The sequence below is a fragment of the Dama dama genome, chromosome 9 (genome assembly GCF_033118175.1).
Source record: "Dama dama isolate Ldn47 chromosome 9, ASM3311817v1, whole genome shotgun sequence".
Lineage (NCBI taxonomy): Eukaryota > Metazoa > Chordata > Mammalia > Artiodactyla > Cervidae > Dama > Dama dama.
In genome coordinates, this window is record NC_083689.1 from 101,824,278 (window position 1) to 101,842,454 (window position 18,177).

Below are 18,177 nucleotides of genomic sequence, written 5' to 3' on the forward strand. Positions count from 1 at the left end.
TAAGATCTCAATTTTGTCACTCACCATTCTGAAGCAAGGCTTTCCTGTATCTGTTTGTTTACCAAAACACTCATTCATTCATTTCCTTATTCAAAAAGTATTCTACATCCCCAACTATTACTGTACCTATTTGTCAAGGCATAATTCAAATCCTTCTTTCCCAAAGAAACTTCTTTGATGATTTCTCAAGACAAACAAATTGATGACTATTTATCAATATTTGTTCCTCTCATATGGTTCTTATCACATACAGCCTTTTTACTGAAGTTATTTAGATACAGCATTTTAGAGCAAAAAGAGACCATGTTTGGCAGCCTCCACTATCATCAGTGTAAAAACGCTTGTGAAGAATATACATGTAATGGGAGTGGTGAGGGTTGCGGCCAAGTAGAAAATATATGCCCCCTCTATTGTTCAGTCGCTAAGTCGTGCTCAACCCTTTGCAACCCCAAAGGCTGTAGCCTGCCAGGTGCCTCTGTACACGGGATTTCTTCCCAGGCTAGGATACTAGAGTGGGTTGCCATTTCCTTCTCCAACATGCCCCCTCTAAAGGCATTCAGATTCACATTTTTCGTCAAACTGTGCGAACAAACATAAACACCTTAGAGTTTGGGTTCTCTGATATCGTCTGAGGTCCCACACCACCTCTTTAATTCACACATGAGGAAACAAGATCCCGGAGGGAAGTGGCTCGGTCAGGGTGTCTCAAAATTGTGGGTAGAAGCAGAAACCACCTGGTGGTCACATTCTTTCCGACCTTTTAATCCTCTAAATGACTCAGCCTTGAGTGAAGGCTCTGGGTTGGTGACCAAACACATCTCGCGAAATGACTCAATGACACCCTCATCCCGTCAAGCCACCTGGAGGCCAGGCCCCACTGTGAGGGAGAATTACGTCAAACGGGGGCCTGAGGAGCTGAAGGAAACCAGGGCTGGGTCCTGGGAACCTGCGCTGATTCCAGACGCGCCTGGAGAACACTGGCGAGCACACCCACAGGCAGCCGGGCCTCCCCACCGCCCAGGGGCCTCCCCACCTCCCCAGGGTAGGGGGCCATCTGCCCTCTGGCGCCCCCCTCAGCCCTCCCCGGGTGCCTCGCCTCGTCCGCCTCCTCAGTGTAGGGGGCCCTCTGGCGCCCCCCTCAGCCCTCCCCGGGTGCCTCGCCCCTTGTCCGCCTCCTCAGTGTAGGGGGCCCTCTGGCGCCCCCCTCAGCCCTCCTCTGGCGCCCCGCCCCCCCCAGCCCTCCCCGGGCGCCTCGCCTCGTCCGCCTCCTCAGTGTAGGGGGCCCTCTGGCGCCCCCCTCAGCCCTCCCCGGGCGCCTCGCCTCGTCCGCCTCCTCAGTGTAGGGGGCCCTCTGGCGCCCCCCTCAGCCCTCCCCGGGCACCTCGCCTCGTCCGCCTCCTCAGTGTAGGGGGCCCTCTGGCGCCCCCCTCAGCCCTCCTCTGGCGCCCCGCCCCCCCCCAGCCCTCCCCGGGCGCCTCGCCTCGTCCGCCTCCTCAGTGTAGGGGGCCCTCTGGCGCCCCCCTCAGCCCTCCCCGGGTGCCTCGCCTCGTCCGCCTCCTCAGTGTAGGGGGCCCTCTGGCGCCCCCCTCAGCCCTCCTCTGGCGCCCCGCCCCCCCCAGCCCTCCCCGGGCGCCTCGCCTCGTCCGCCTCCTCAGTGTAGGGGGCCCTCTGGCGCCCCCCTCAGCCCTCCCCGGGTGCCTCGCCTCGTCCGCCTCCTCAGTGTAGGGGGCCCTCTGGCGCCCCCCTCAGCCCTCCCCGGGCGCCTCGCCTCGTCCGCCTCCTCAGTGTAGGGGGCCCTCTGGCGCCCCCCTCAGCCCTCCTCTGGCACCGCCCTCAGCCCTCCCCGGGCGCCTCGCCTCGTCCGCCTCCTCAGTGTAGGGGGCCCTCTGGCGCCCCCCTCAGCCCTCCCCGGGCGCCTCGCCTCGTCCGCCTCCTCAGTGTAGGGGGCCCTCTGGCGCCCCCCTCAGCCCTCCTCTGGCGCCCCGCGCCCCCCCAGCCCTCCCCGGGCGCCTCGCCCCTCGTCCGCCTCCTCAGTGCTGGGAGCCCTCTGGCGCCCCCCTCAGCCCTCCCCGGGCGCCTCGCCTCGTCCGCCTCCTCAGTGTAGGGGGCCCTCTGGCGCCCCCCTCAGCCCTCCTCTGGCACCGCCCTCAGCCCTCCCCGGCGCCTCGCCCCCCGTCCGCCTCCTCAGTGTAGGGGGCCCTCTGGCGCCCCCCTCAGCCCTCCCCGGGCGCCTCGCCTCGTCCGCCTCCTCAGTGTAGGGGTCCCTCTGGCGCCCCCTTCAGCCCGCACCAGAACGCGCTCTCCTCGACGCAGCCCCCTCGGCGGGCTTACATTGAGCCGTGACCAGAATGCAGAAGAAAATCAGGAAGCAACGGACGTTGTTAAAACGCTGACACCAGGGGAAAACCAGACAGCCCCAGCCGCAGGGCCCCTCCACACTCCCTTTCCGGTGTCCGACTTCCGTCTTGGAGCCGTGCTGCGTGGCCCCGGCCTGGCCGCCTCCCTGTTGGCTGAAAGCGCCGAGCTTCAGGAGGCTAACCGGGAAGATCCTGAGGTGCGGGCGCCTGGGCCCGGCCTTCTCGGCCTCGGCCGCCAGAGGCCCGGTGCTCTCGGAGGGCGCGGCTTGCTCGGCCTGTGACTGCAGCTGCCCCGGGGCCTGCACCACCTCCGGCTGCACCTGCACCAGGCCCCGCTGCATCGCGCTGAGCCGGGGCGGGGGCTGGACGCAGCCAGAAACAAGCCTGCCGGGCCTGTAAGTCAGGGACCTGTTGGCCACCAGGGCCGCCCGCAACCTCAGCCTCCAGGGGGAACGTTTCTCCTTGGGCAGGAGGCAAACGTCCCGCGGGGAGGTTGGCAGTTGCTCCAGGAGAACGTCCGGGGCAGCTTCCTGCTTTGCTTCCACGTGGGGCAGGGGGTGGGGTGGAGGGAACGCTCGTCCTACTGTGCGTGTGTGTGTGTGTGTGTGTGTGTGTGTGTGTGTAACAGTCGCGTCCGACTCTGCGACCCCATGGACTGTAGCCAACCAGGCTCCTCTGTTCATGGGATTCTCCAGGAAAGAATACTGGAGTGGGTAGCCATGTCCTTCTCTAGGGGATCCTCCCAACCCAGGGATCGAACCCACAGTTATCTGCTTTGCAGGCGGATTCTTTCCTGTCTGAGCCATCAGGGAAGTCCCCTCAGTTTTGCTAGATTCTTATAACTGTTCACATTGACAGAGGCCCCCAGAGGAACGCGGATGGAAGAGATCCATTAGTGCCTTCAATCCACCAGGATCGAAGGATGCTACTCCTTATTTAATACTTACTCGTTAGGAGGCAAGGGAAGGGAAGTTCTGTTTAGTGATGAGACAGTGAAACCATCATCTCCTGGTTTCCTCACATTTATTTTATTCTGGTGTTTTGTGAACTGGGTGACCTCACTAGAAACAACCTGCTGCTGCTGCTGCTACTGCTAAATCACTTCAGTCGTGTCCGACTCTGTGCGACCCCACAGACGGCAGCCCACCAGGCTCCCCGTCCCTGGGATTCTCCAGGCGAGAACACTGGAGTGGGTTGCCATTTCCTTCTCCAATACGTGAAAGTGAAAAGTGAAAGTGAAGTCGCTCAGTCGTGTCCAACTCTTCACGACCCCATGGACTGCAGCCTTCCAGGCACCTCCGTCCATGGGATTTTCCAGGCAAGAGTACTGGAGTGGGGTGCCATTGCCTTCTCTGAGAAACAACCTGAACGTTGTTAAATAACTGGGGAAATCAGAAGACATGGGGGGAAAAAATTTCTTTTCCATTAGAGCGGGTTGTTTTTGTACCTGGGAAATAAATCACATGCTAGGTCCCATGCCCCTATGTAGGGAAGAAAATAATAACCCTTTCTGTTCTTAACGAGGGATACAGATTCTGAGACAATAATTTCTATGGTAAAAACACCTAGCAAATGGATGAAAACCAGCAAAGATAAGAAGACAATGTACTTCCCCAGGTATAAAATTTTTTTCTGAAAACAAAGAAGGTAAGAGAATACCAGGATTTGAAATGTATTTTTATGTGAAAATGCAATTTCTTACTGTTTGTTTCCCATAGGCAAAAATACAAATTATTTGGGACATAGATATGGGGAGGATGACTTTCCAAGAGAAAATTAAACTTTCTTTCCTCCCATGGATTAAATGTTGTATTATCAAAAACAGCCCACCTGGACAAAAAGTTTTTGTGCTGCTAGCATGGTACTGGGGCTGCTATAATGGTACAGGGCTCTGAGAAGAGCTGGGAAGGAAGGCAGCCCAGACACCACCGCTGACCTGAGGCCTGGCTTTCCTCAACCGATCTATATGCACATGGGTGAACGGAAATGTTATTTTGCCTATACTAAGAAACTTAACTTGTCAAATATGTGTACCTTCACACAGAGGAGCAATGTCCTAGTTTTCCCATCTTCATCTCAAAGATAAATATTCATTGGAAGGATTGATGCTGAAGCTGAAGTTCCAATACTTTGGCCACCTGGTGTGAAGAGCTAACATTGGAAAAGACCCTGATGCTGGGAAAGATTGAAGGCAGGAGGAGAAGGGGACGACAGAGGATGAGATGGTTGGATGGCATCACCAACTCAATGGACATGAGTTTGAGCAAACTCTGGGAGACAGTGAAGGACAGGGAAGCCTGGCGTGCTTCAGTCCATGAGGTTGCAAAGAGTCAGACACAACTTAGCAACTGAACAACAGCAATCATACTCAAATAGGATTCTCCCTTCATGTTGCTTCATGACATTAACAAGTATAAAGGAAACAGGAGGTAGGAAAGGGGTACTCTTTTTCTTGTGCTTTGGTACCAGACTGGGCACTGCCTCAAAGTAGGAAAAAGTCAACACTCATCAAAATAAATGATTCTAGTACTTTTGCTTCTACTCAAAATACAAAGAGCCAAACTAAATGTTCCCCCCACTCTACCAATGACAATAACCAAAAGAAAAAAGCAAAAAGAAAACTAGAAATATTATTTTAAAAATTATCACTTTTTTGTGCCTATCAGAGAACTATATTTGCAAAGCAATCAGGTGAAATGACTCCAAGGATAACATACCTGGGAAGAAGGATGAGACTCACAAACTGTTTCACCTTTGTCAGAGTTAGAACCACTGATGCAAGAATGTGGCCACCTCTATAGATCCCTTTGAAATGTGGTATCAGTCCAGTTCAGTCACTCAGTCGTGTCCAGCTCTTTGCGACCCCATGGACTGCAGCACGCCAGGCCTCCCTGTCCATCACCAACTCCCGGAGTTTACTCAAACTCGTGTCCATTGAGTCGGTGATGCCATCCAACCATCTCCCCCTCTGTCTGTTAAGAAAAAGAGGGTGAAGAGCCTCAAGGATAATGTTTACTTATGACACATGCCATCCTGTAAACTTTCTTCCCTCTCCTGTGGTCTTGATTCCTGTGCTTTGAGTGGTAAATGTGAACCATAAACCCTGAAATATCAAAGTCCTAAGAGAACCCAATAAGAACTACACAATGGAAACTTTCTCCATACTTCTTACTGATTTGATGTTTTGGTCACAGGTTAGTTGAGAGAGTGAAAATGAAGTGGAAAGGGTTGGATAAAGTAATGAAATGTAGGTAAAGACAGCTCCTGAATGGCAATATCAGCTTTCAGATTTATGTGAAGTATCAGCTTTCAGAATGTTACTTGTCCTTACATTTAATACTAAAAATGAAGTTGATGCTTACACTATCGCATAAAAACATACCATCAACACTCTGAGTGTTGAAAGCAGTGAATATATCCTTTAGAACTCAATTGATTAACTGCCTTCACCCAGTCGCTTTATTTCTTTTTCCCTCCTTCTTTCCCTTTCTCCCTCTCGACTTGTTCTGGATCATTTTTCATTTGACATCAGTCATCTTTAGAGACAGTTCTAGACATCTAGCTCCAGAAACTTCAAGAGACTCACAGTTTCACCTTTGATATGGTAATCTCCACACAAATTACCATAAGAGTTGTCAAATTTACCTTTATTTGATTAAAATTCCCAGGTAGTGTTGGTTAAGGAGCTTTCTACTTTCCCTCTCTAATAAAAGGAGTAGAATAGATCCCAAGCTAGTCACAAGGGGAATTCTAAAACTCTTCAGTGAAACTAAAATTAAAGCATAATAATCTTTTCCTTGTGTCAATGAGCTTTGAGGTTAACTATTAGACCTTTCTCATCAGTCTTTATTTTGAGAATAAATACCATTTTATTTTCCATCCTTCATAACTTTTCAAAGTTGTACAATTTTGACTTAAGGTATTTTTTTGAACTTCTACTTTTTTCACATAATATCTTGGTGTTCTGTCTCCTAATATTTCTCATTTGATTCCAAAAACCACCTATATGACTTTCAAGTGTGTTGTAATGGTAAATTATAAAAATAACAGCACAAGTTAGAGCTATTCAAATAGAACATTAAAAGTTGTTACTGTGCAAGTGACAGACGGGTTTCTTCTTAGATAGGAACATTTTAAACTAGTGATTTGAAAGTTCTTTTCCAACAATGAAGAACATGTTTTCATTATAGGCTTTTGGTTTACGAACAGATTTCAAAAAAAGGAAACCTGTCCATGAGTTTGTACAGAGAATTGTACATTTCGACACAGTCCATTTCACATTTCTGTGTGATTTTTTTTCATAACTTTTATTACATGGCAAATTAAGTACAACCTGTATAAATTTAAAAATAATCAAAAATATTTAAAAAAAAAAACCCAAACCATTCTGCTCTTCATAACCCTCAAATTTTGAACTAGGTTACATGATAAGTAAATATAAAAATCTTTAAATTAAGATAACAATGTGATGGAACTAAATATGCAGCACAGTATTCAAATAAAATATATTTAAGCTAATATATTTTAACAGAAAATAGTTATTATAATAAATGGAAAACATGCATCTAAAATCAGAGACCTAGGTCAGTATCTATCTCCTTACTTATAAACATTGACAAGTCATTTAAATTCTCTTAACCCAAGAATCTTTATTTATAAAATGAGATTCTTTCTATACTACTTGTTTCATATGGTTGTTGTGAAAGTCAGAGGTGACAATACAAATTAAAATGAATTATAGCTATAAAATATATAAATTGTATATGGTGTTAGAAAGTGTTCTAGTTTCATTCTTTTACAAGTGGTTGACCAGCTTTCCCAGCACCACTTGTTAAAGAGGTTGTCTTTTTTCCATTGTATATCCTTGCCTCCTTTGTCAAAGATAAGGTGTCCATAGGTTTGTGGATTTATCTCTGGGCTTTCTATTCTGTTCCATTGATCTATATTTCTGTCTTTGTGCCAGTACCATACTGTCTTGATGACTGTGGCTTTGTAGTAGAGTCTGAAGTCAGGCAGGTTGATTCCTCCAGTTCCATTCTTCTTTCTCAAGATTACTTTGGCTATTCGAGGTTTTTTGTATTTCCATACAAATTGTGAAATTCTTTGGTCTAGTTCTGTGAAAAATACTGTTGGTAGCTTGATAGGGATTGCATTGAATCTATAGACTGCTTTGGGTAGAATAGCCATTTTGACAATATTGATTCTTCCAATCCATGAACACGGTATGTTTCTCCATCTGTTTGTGTCCTCTTTGATTTCTTTCATCAGTGTTTTATAGTTTTCTATGTATAGGTCTTTTGTTTCTTTAGGTAGATATACTCCTAAGTATTTTATTCTTTTTGTTGCAATGGTGAATGGTATTGTTTCCTTAATTTCTTTTTCTGTTTTTTCATTGTTAGTATATAGGAATGCAAGGGATTTCTGTGTGTTAATTTTATATCCTGTAACTTTACTATATTCATTGATTAGCTCTAGTAATTTTCTGGAAGAGTCTTTAGGGTTTTCTATGTAGAGGATCATGTCATCTGCAAACAGTGAATAAACTCAAAATGGATTAAAGATCTAAATGTAAGACCAGAAACTATAAAATTCCTAGAGGAGAACATAGGCAAAACACTCTCCAACATAAATCACAGCAAGATCCTCTATGACCCACCTCCCAGAATATTGGAAATAAAAGCAAAACTAAACAAATGGGACCTAATGAAACTTAAAAGCTTTTGCACTACAAAGGAAACTATAAGTAAGGTGAAAAGACAGCCCTCAGAATGGGAGAAAATAATAGCAAATGAAGAAACAGACAAAGGATTAATCTCAAAAATATACAAGCAACTCCTGAAGCTCAATTCCAGAAAAATAAATTACCCAATCAAAAAATGGGCCAAAGAACTACACAGACATTTCTCCAAAGAAGACATACAGATGGCTAACAAACACATGAAAAGATGCTCAACATCACTCATTATTAGAGAAATGCAAATCAAAACCACAATGAGGTACCATTACACGCCAGTCAGGATGGCTGCTATCCAAAAGTCTACAAGCAATAAATGCTGGAGAGGGTGTGGAGAAAAGGGAACCCTCTTACACTGTTGGTGGGAATGCAAACTAGTACAGCCGCTATGGAAAACAGTGTGGAGATTTCTTAAAAAACTGGAAATAGAACTGCCATATGACCCAGCAATCCCACTCCTGGGCATACACACTGAGGAAACCAGATCTGAAAGAGACACGTGCACCCCAATGTTCATCGCAGCACTGTTTATAATAGCCAGGACATGGAAGCAACCTAGATGCCCATCAGCAGATGAATGGATAAGGAAGCTGTGGTACATATACACCATGGAATATTACTCAGCCATTAAAAAGAATTCATTTGAACCAGTCCTAATGAGATGGATGAAGCTGGAGCCCCTTATACAGAGTGAAGTAAGCCAGAAAGATAAAGAACATTACAGCATACTAACACATATATATGGAATTTAGAAAGATGGTAACGATAACCCTATATGCAAAACAGAAAAAGAGACACAGAAATACAGAACAGACTTTTGAACTCTGTGGGAGAAGGTGAGGGTGGGATATTTCAAAAGAACAGCAGGTATACTATCTATGGTGAAACAGATCACCAGCCCAGGTGGGATGCATGAGACAAGTGCTCCAGCCTGGTGCACTGGGAAGACCCAGAGGAATCGGGTGGAGAGGGAGGTGGGAGCGGGGATCAGGATGGGGAATACATGTAAATCCATGGCTGATTCATATCAATGTTTGACAAAACCCACTGAAATGTTGTGAAGTGATTGGCCTCCAACTAATAAAAAAAATAAATATATATATATATAAATTGTAAATTTAAAAATAAATATTAAAATACAATGTTTAAGTAATTTAAATTTAAAAATATAAAAAGAAAATGTTAAAAAGATTACCACAATTCTTTCTTCAATGTCTGCTACCAGGATTTACTTCTAGTTTAAAATAAAGCCTCATTATTTACCACACTAAGATCTTAAAGGGTAAACTGCTTTGTTAGGTTATGTTTCCATTTCTAGAGTCTAGGATAACTTGTTGGATTTTCAAAACTGAATAAGAAGGAGGGAGCCAAAAAAACCTGTCATTTGTTGCCTGCCTACTCTCTATCAATCACTGTGCTAGGTATTTAGCATTTCACTCAGTTTTTCAGATATACTGGCTCAGGAAAGTTAAGCCTTTTGCTTAAAATATCACATGAACCAGGAGGAAGTATTTCTGTATTTGATCTAATTTCAAGGGTTCTTGACAAGGGGCTCTTTTGCCCCTGGGGTTCACTTGACAATGTCTAGAGACATTTTTGTCTGTCACAACTCAAGGTGAGGAGCAGGATTCTGCTGAATATCCCACCATGCCCAGGAATAGCTTCCACAACAAAGAAGTATCAAGCTCTAAATGTCAATAGTGCCGAGATTAAAATGTCTTGGTCAGATTTCAAAGCTCATGCTCACTCTACCATGTAATGTTGAAAATAAAAGCTATTTCCATGTTTATTCCACAACAGTGAGCTGTCACAGATGTACCAGGTTCAATCTTAGATGTATTCTTTCTATGTTTTGAGTCTGTTTGGGAAGCTCCATTTTAAGATCCCACTAAATTATCTTTTTATCCAAGCAGCAAAGAAGGTTTCTGGAAATTGTTCCTGCTAATCAGTCCAAAGAAAATGACTCGAGGTCAGAGAGCAAGGATGATTTTGAGAAAGGCTGGAGGCCTGTTACTCAAATCACATCCTGGCTTTTTCTCCCTCACCCCTACCAAACAGCACTGTGTCCTAGTGAGAGAGGAACACAAGCAAACACTAAAGGAGCTTTCCATGAACCTTTAGGGCACTGACTGACTTTATATGACTTTGATCATCAGGTTCCAGCTCTACTCCATTCATTGTCACTTCCCAAAGAGTTCATGCTACCATTTCAGTTTGACCACATAAAACTCCATTAAAACAAGCATCTCGGGGACTTCCCTATAGGTCCAGTGGTTAAGATTTTGCCTTCCATGCACAGGGTATGGGTTTGATCCCTGTTCGGAGAGCTAAGATCCCATGTGCCTCATAGCCAAAAAACTGAAACATAAAACCGAAGCAATATTGTAACAAATTCAATAAAGTCTTTAAAAATGGACCACATCAAAAAAATTACTTAGCACAGAGATCCTGGTACATAAGAAGCATGTAGAAAATATTAGTTAACATTATAAAAAAAAAAAATCAAAACCAAACATCTCATTGTTTTGTATATATGTTTCTCCACTAAACCAAAAGGATCTTGAGGACACAGTACTTAGCACTTTGGAGAATTAAATTAATGTTTGATTAGCAATTAATTAATTAACTAATTAAAAGTGAATGCTGCATGAAGCAAATGACTAAACCAGTGGAAACTATTAGTAATAGTTAAGAAAATCTTTAAAGGAGCATGGAGCATATTACTGGGGTGAAGATAAAACCAGAGAAATATTGTCCTTGGATTGATTTACCCTGGGAAAGCTGTGAAGAAAACAAAAGAACATTGATTCCATGAACAGAAAATTTTATAAGAACCATTTTTAGCTAGAAATATTAGACCAGCTATGATTCTACAAATAACATGTTAGCCTTTAATATCTGCATATATCTAGATTTTCAATTGCATTACTGACTTGGATAGCACTGCCTTATCAAGGAGACTGACAGAGATGATCTCCTTTCTGCTGATACTGTTTTATTGATCTTTGACTTGTCTTCAAGGTCATTTGAGTCATCCTTTATGCAAAGATACAACTGTATGATCATGCAGTCATATTTTAAATAGCCAGTGATGTTTAAAGTATCTATGGAGGAAAAAAAATGATTTGCCCCCTTAAGGATGTAAATCTGGACATCACTACTGAAAGCAGTAGGTGACAGACTTAAAGGATATGTCCTTTTCACTGTGCAAGACGTGGTAGAAGGTCATTGCAACAACACCAGCGTTATTCATTAGCACAACTGCGCTCTAAAGGAAAGAGGAAGTCCAAGAGGGAAGTTCTGCCCATGGCTTAACTTTTGTGGTGGGTGTTCTGATTACAAAATTTTTTAAGTATAAAGGAGTGTCAAAAAGAAATAATAAATGATTCCTTACAAATTCTTTTTTAACTTTAGCCAGAAATGAGACCTTTTAAGTTTCTAAGTCTCTAAGAAACAAAAGTTATAAAGCAGTGCTGTCCAATAGAAACAAAATCTCAGCACATGTGTAATTAAAAATTTTCTAGTCAAGAGGGAGGGGACATATGTGTACCTATGGCTGGTTCATGCTGATGTTTAGCAGAAACGAAGAAAATTCTGTAAAGCAACTATCCTTTAATTAAAAATAAAATTTTTAAAAAGACTTAGAAAAGTACAAAAAAGAATTTTCTAGTACCACCATAAAAAATAAAAGAGTGAAATTCATTTGAATTATATATTTCCTTTAACCAAATATAGTCTTCCCTGTTGGCTCAGAGGTTAAAGCATCTGCCTGCAATGCGGGAGACTAGGGTTCGATCCCTGGGTCGGGAAGATCCCCTGGAGAAGGAAATGGCAATCCACTCCAGTATTCTTGCCTGGAGAATCCCATGGATGGAGGAGCTTGGTAGGCTACAGTCCACAGGGTCACAAAGAGTCGGACACGACTGAGCGACTTCACTTTCACTTTAATCAAATATGCTCAAAATACTGTCATTTCAGCATGTAATCAATCTTCTTAAAACATTAACTATAATAAGATAATTTACATTCTTTTATTCCTACTAAGTCTTCAGTATTTAGCGTATATTTTACACTTGGAGCACATCTAGGCTTGTACTGGTCACATTTCAAGCACGTAGTAGCCACATGTGGCTGGTGGCTACTATAGGGGGGAGTGCAGTTATAGAGGTTCATTCTTAGTTTGAAAAAGTTAAGTCTGTAAGTTATTTTAGGGCTAGAATTTAAATCACAGAATTAACAATAATGGTTTTTTTTTAGTTATTCATCATTTAACTGCTGCTTTTGTGTTCTTTTATAATTTAACATAAAATGAGGCTTTTTCCATTTTTATAAACAAATTTGTTTTTTTAAAGTCAAGCTAAATTACTTAGTTGTGTCTTTTTTAAATCTCAGTCTGTATTTTTTTAATGTAGTTTATTTTTTTTTTAATCTCAGACTGACTATAGCTGTCAGTCTCCAGGCAAGAATACTGGACTGGGTTCAAGTCTAGAAGTGTCTAATTACAAGGTTTATTACCTAATAGAGGGCACTGCCATCCAGTTGCAAGAACTGTAGCCAAGTGTTTAAGAAGACATAGTGGCTCCTTCCAGCCTTATACATTTAACCTCAGTAAATATCATACTCAGAAATCCATGCTGATTCTGATATTATAGTGGCACAATAGCTACAAAGAATTTCATTGTATGAATTTAATATAATTTATTTAGCCACTCTTATATTAATGAAATTGGCTTGTTTCCAATTTTTGCTCTGACAGTACTGAAATGATTATCTTCATACACAGGATATTTTCTCAAAAGACAGATTGCTGACTTAGTAACTTTTCATAGAGAATGTAAATAAGAATTATAAAAACATATCCCAATTGTAGTAATATTAAATATGAATAAACTAGCTTTGAATCCATAAAAGTATGGATATTAAAATTATTTTGCATGTTTTCTAGAAGTTAACAAGTTACTATTGCATAAAATTTCAATATAGGTATTAAAATATAGCTGCCAAATAAAGCAACTCCTGATAAATTTAGCAAACCAAGAGCTTGAGATATTTCAAGAGATCAGCTTGAATAAAACAATGAATGTTTATAATGTGCTGATAAATATCCCCCATATAAGATTTATTTTGGCTAAAATCTCTAAACTTGTATATAGGAAAAACTACTCACTAAAGTAACCTGTTAAGAGTAATTCATATAACTCTTTTTGCCAAATGAATCATAAATCAGATACATGATGGTATAGATTACTGCAACATAGTCTAATATAGGAATGACCTCAACTATTAAGGGATATGGAACTGTGTTCAATTCAGTCACTCAGTCATTCTTTGCGACCCCCATGAACCGTAGCACGCCAGGCCTCCCTGTCCATCACCAACTCCCGGAGTTTACTCAAAATGATGTGCATCACGTCGGTGATGCCATCCAACCATCTCACCATCTGTTGTCCCCTTCTTCTCCTGCCCTCAATCTTTCCCAGAATCAGGGTCTTTTCCAATGAGTCAGTCCTTCACATCAGGTGGCCAAAGTATTGGAGTTTCAGCTTCAGCATAAGTCCTTCCAATGAACACCCAGGACTGATCTCCTTCAGGATGAACTGGTTGGATCTCCTTGCAGTCCAAGGGACTCTCAAGAGTCTTCTCCAACACCACAGTTCAAAAGCATCAGTTCTTCGGTGCTCAGCTTTTTTTGCAGTCTAACTCTCACATCCATACATGACCACTGGAAAAACCATAGCTTTGACTAGATGGAGCTTTGTTGGCAAAGTAATGTCTCTGCTTTTTAATATGCTGTCTAAGTTGGTCATAGCTTTTCTTCCAAGGAGCAAGCCTCTTTTAATTTCATGGCTGCAATCGCCATCTGCAGTGATTTTGGAGCCCAAAAATGATTCTTGCTTCCTCTCTGGTTAAGAGTAGTGAATTTTCACTACTTTTTGTTTCCAATATATTGCCTTTCATAGTTTATATAATCAAATTTATTACATATTCTGCACAAAATATACATCCTCAGGTTCTACACTGAAAAATGCAATATACTGTTAAAAATTTCTTTAATGTGGGTTCTATACTTTTCTCAACCATTGAAGATATATTGTCAAAGATATAAGGTTAATAAGCAAGGAAGATAGATTTTTGACCTAGTTTTCTGATTCCAAATATAGTACGTTTTTCATTTACAACTATCTTCTACTGCACTGTGCTAAGTTGCTTCAACAATGTCCAACTCTTGGTGACCCTATGGACTGTAGCCCACCAGGCTCCTCTGTCCATGGGATCCTCAGGCAAGAATACTGGAGTGGGTTGCCATGCCCCTCTCCAGGGGATCTTCCCAGCCCAGGGATTGAACCCATGTCTCTTGTATCTCCTGCATTGGCAGGTGGGTTCTTTACCCCTAGAGCCACCTGGGAAGCCCCATCTTCTACTAGATGAAATATATTATTTGAATACAGTGCTGCATATTTAGTCGCAACACATATTATCTTTATTTAAAGATTTTTGTATTTACTTATCATGATGTAATCCAGCTCAAAATTTGAGGGTAATGAAGAGCAGACCGATTTTTTTTTAAATGTTTCTTTTTGGTTGTTTATATGTTTATACAGGTTGTATTTAATTTGCTATGTAATAAATATATATTTCAGTATATAGGAACTTTGAAAATAATTTCTTAATAAGTTTGATAATCTCATGTCTCACTGATATATTGAAGCTCATCAACCAGTACCAATAGAAACACCTCCATAAGTCTAACTGAAGAGAGAATGAATGGAGAGAGTCTAAATGAAGAGAATGCATACCTAAAGGGGGGAAGTTGGGAAGGATCCCAAAAGGGTTTGGAGTGCTAGAGTTAGTCACAGCAAACCTTGGCAAGGATTACTCAGAATCTGCAAAGTGGGCCAGCCTCTGTCACAGTCAATGACTGTATTTTCAGAACTCAGAAGACTGTGGCGGGTTGGATCACTTTGTCTGTGGTACTTTCTTATAACATATGTTATAAGGAATTGGTATTAAAAAGAGTTTAACCTTGGCAGACCAATATAGATAGCCTGTAATCTCAGTTTGACAGTGTTAGTCAATCAGTCATGCCTGACTTTTTCCAACCCCATGGACTGTAGTCCATCAGGCTCCTCTGTCCGTGGGATTCTCCAGGCAAGAATCCTGGAGTGGGTTGCCATTTCCTTCTCCAACAATTTGATAGAGTTAATCTGATTTACCAGTGCGTTTTGCAAGTCAAAGCTTCTGTCTAAATGCCTGCTTCTCCCCTGACAACCTCACTGCCAGCAGGGGCTCCCTTTGCCCTCTACCTCAGGCTTCCATGCTGAGTCACTCAGTCGTGTCCAACTCTTTGGGACCCTTTGGACTGGAGGTCACCACGCTCCTCTGTCCATGGGATTTTTCAGGCAAGAATACTCGAGTGGGTTGCCATTTCCTCCTCCAGGGTATCTTCCCAACCCAGGGATCGAATCTGTGGCTCCTATGTCTCCTGAATTGCAGACAGATTCTTTACCTGCTGAGCCGTAGGGAAGCCTAACTTCATCAGATGTACTGCACTCCAGGGTTCTTGCCTGGAGAATCCCATGGACAGAGGAGCCTGGCAGGCTATGGTCCATGGGGTCGCAAAGAGTGGGACCCAACTGAAACGAATTCGCATGTCTGCACACGTTTTTAAAAGGTTTGGTTTGCTGCCATCTAGTGGTCATACACTTTCATTTTTATATTAAATGTAAAAGAAAGGGTTTAGATGTTTAAAACAGACCACATGCTGTCACATTTTTAACTTACCTTTCTTTGGGGAAAATATCTTCAATTACTTTCACAAAATGATTTAATGTTCCTAATCATGCCCCCAGGATTCCATGAGAGCTGAACTGGAGTTATTGAATATATTCAGGGTAAAACAGTATATTTTTGTTTACACCATGCCAACTTTTTAAACAGCGCACAGTGTATTTAAAACTTGAGTTTTAAAGCAAAGCATTTTTAAAGAAAAAGTTTTAACTCTTTGAATCAGGATTTTAAAATTCTTTTAATGGCTGAGTAATATTCCATAATCACCACAATATTGTAAAGTCATTAGCCCCCAACTAATAAAAATAAATGAAAAAAAAAAGGAAAATATATATATATATAAAAATAAATAAAATAAAATAAATTAAAATTCTTTTAATCAGGAATACCTGGTTTGCACAACTTTAAGGCAGGGATTGATTACATACATACTGATAAGCAATGGGGCTAAACTGGCCCATAATTAGGTTTTAGCTCATTGATTGACATTTTATGAAACTGATAATTTGACGGAGGGGTGGGGAATAGCTATCACTATCACCCTTCTCTCATTTCTACAGAAAGAGAGGTCTCCTATATTCCTCGGGATAAAAACCCCGAGATTACCTCTGCTCACTCCTGTCACCTCATTACTTGACTATCCCCCAAGAAGGACTGACTTGTCAAACTGGTGAAACTAGGGAAGGACGCCGAGCCTACAGAGCCCGGACCCGCTGTGTCCGTTCTGTCTCCCTGTGGCAACTCAGTGAGCCCAGCTCAGCGGGAAAAACAGGCAGTGTATTTCACTTTCCAGTTCCAGTCCTGCTCTTCAAATGGCTTTTCCAATAGTACAGCTAATATTTCGTTCCTTACTGTGTTTCTGTATCTTCTTTAATGTATTCAGAACTCAAAGGCAGAAGGGGGTGGAATTAGTACTACCACAAAACCCAGTATTTGCATTTATATGTGTGAAAAACTGAAAGTTAGTCTCACAGTCATGTCCAACTCTTTGCAATCCCATGGACTGTAAGTAACCCACCCAACTCCTCTGTCCATGGGATTCTCCAGGCAACAATACTGGACTGGGTTGCCATTCCCTTCTCCAGGGGATCTTCCCGACCCAGGAATCGAACCCAGGTCACCTGCATTGCAGGCAGATTCTTTACCAACTGAGCCACCAAGGAAGCCCCTTATATGTATGAAATAGGACAGCAATTGAATTAGAGGAAGAGAAATCTATGGTAAAAGGTCTCTTTCTGTAGGATTTAGGGATGAGTCATAAATAGAGAAAGATCTTCTTTGGGAGGCCAACCAAGAAAGAATTACTGTAAAAGTACTGAAGTCCATGTAACATCTGAGAGAGTGACTATTTATTTAGCTTGGCAGAGCTGACCATCCTCAAATACAGATATTTTCAAGAAATTCAAAGCAAAAGAGAGCTTTGTATTCCTAGAAAGTTTTTTTACCTGACCCACTGTCCCAGAACATATTATAAAAGCACAAAATTGGAAGGAATGAAAACACAGCATTGTTGGCCTAATATGTGTTCTGGGGAAACAGACTCTTGGAGGAGACAAACAGAACCTTGTGCACATCAGGACCCAGGAGAAAGGAGCAGTGACCCCACAAGAGACTGACCAAGACTTGCCCGTGAGTGCCCAGGAGTCTTGGCGGAGGCGTGGGTCGGCGGTGACCTGCTGCAAGGGTTGTGGGCTCTGAGTGCAGCAGTGTGTGCATGGGACCTTTTGAAGAAGGTCACCATAATCTTCATTACCTCCGCAATAGTTTGGCACCAGGTAAATAACAGGGAGGGAACACAGTCTCATCCATCAACAGAAAATTGGACGACCCATTTTCGCCTTCAGTCAGTCCCTCGCATCAGGAAGCTTCCATAAGCCTCTTATCCTTTTCCATCAGAAGGAAACAGAATAAAAACCACAATCACGGAAAACTAACCAATCTGATCACATGGATGGCAGCCTTCTCTAACTCAAGGAAACTATGAGCTAGGCTGTGTAGGACTACCCAAGATGGATAGGTCATGGTGGAGAGTTCTGACAGAATGTGGTCCACTGGAGAAGGGAATGGCAAACCTATTCTTGCCTTGAGAACCCCATGAATGAAAAGGCAAAAACATATGACACTGAAAGAGAAACTCCCCAGGTCAGTAGGTGCCGAATATGCTACTGGAGATCAGTTGAGAAATAACTCCAGAAAGAATGAAGAGACGGAGCCAAAGCAAAAACAACACCCAGTTGTGGATGTAACTGGTGATGAAAGTAAAGTCCTATGCTGTAAAGAACAATATTGCATAGGAAC

The 18,177-nt window shown here is 42.7% G+C and overlaps 1 protein-coding gene across 1 annotated transcript in view; it reads right to left on the bottom strand.

Moving 5' to 3' along the window:
• The window catches only part of LOC133062919 (solute carrier organic anion transporter family member 6A1-like), a 117,425-nt gene extending 99,796 nt beyond the window's left edge, over positions 1-17,629 (bottom strand). The window contains 2 exon segments of the mRNA XM_061152256.1: positions 2,332-2,895; positions 17,497-17,629. Of these exon segments, the coding sequence (XP_061008239.1) occupies positions 2,332-2,895; positions 17,497-17,629 (697 nt within the window).
• Positions 17,630-18,177: the final 548 nt, after the last annotated feature.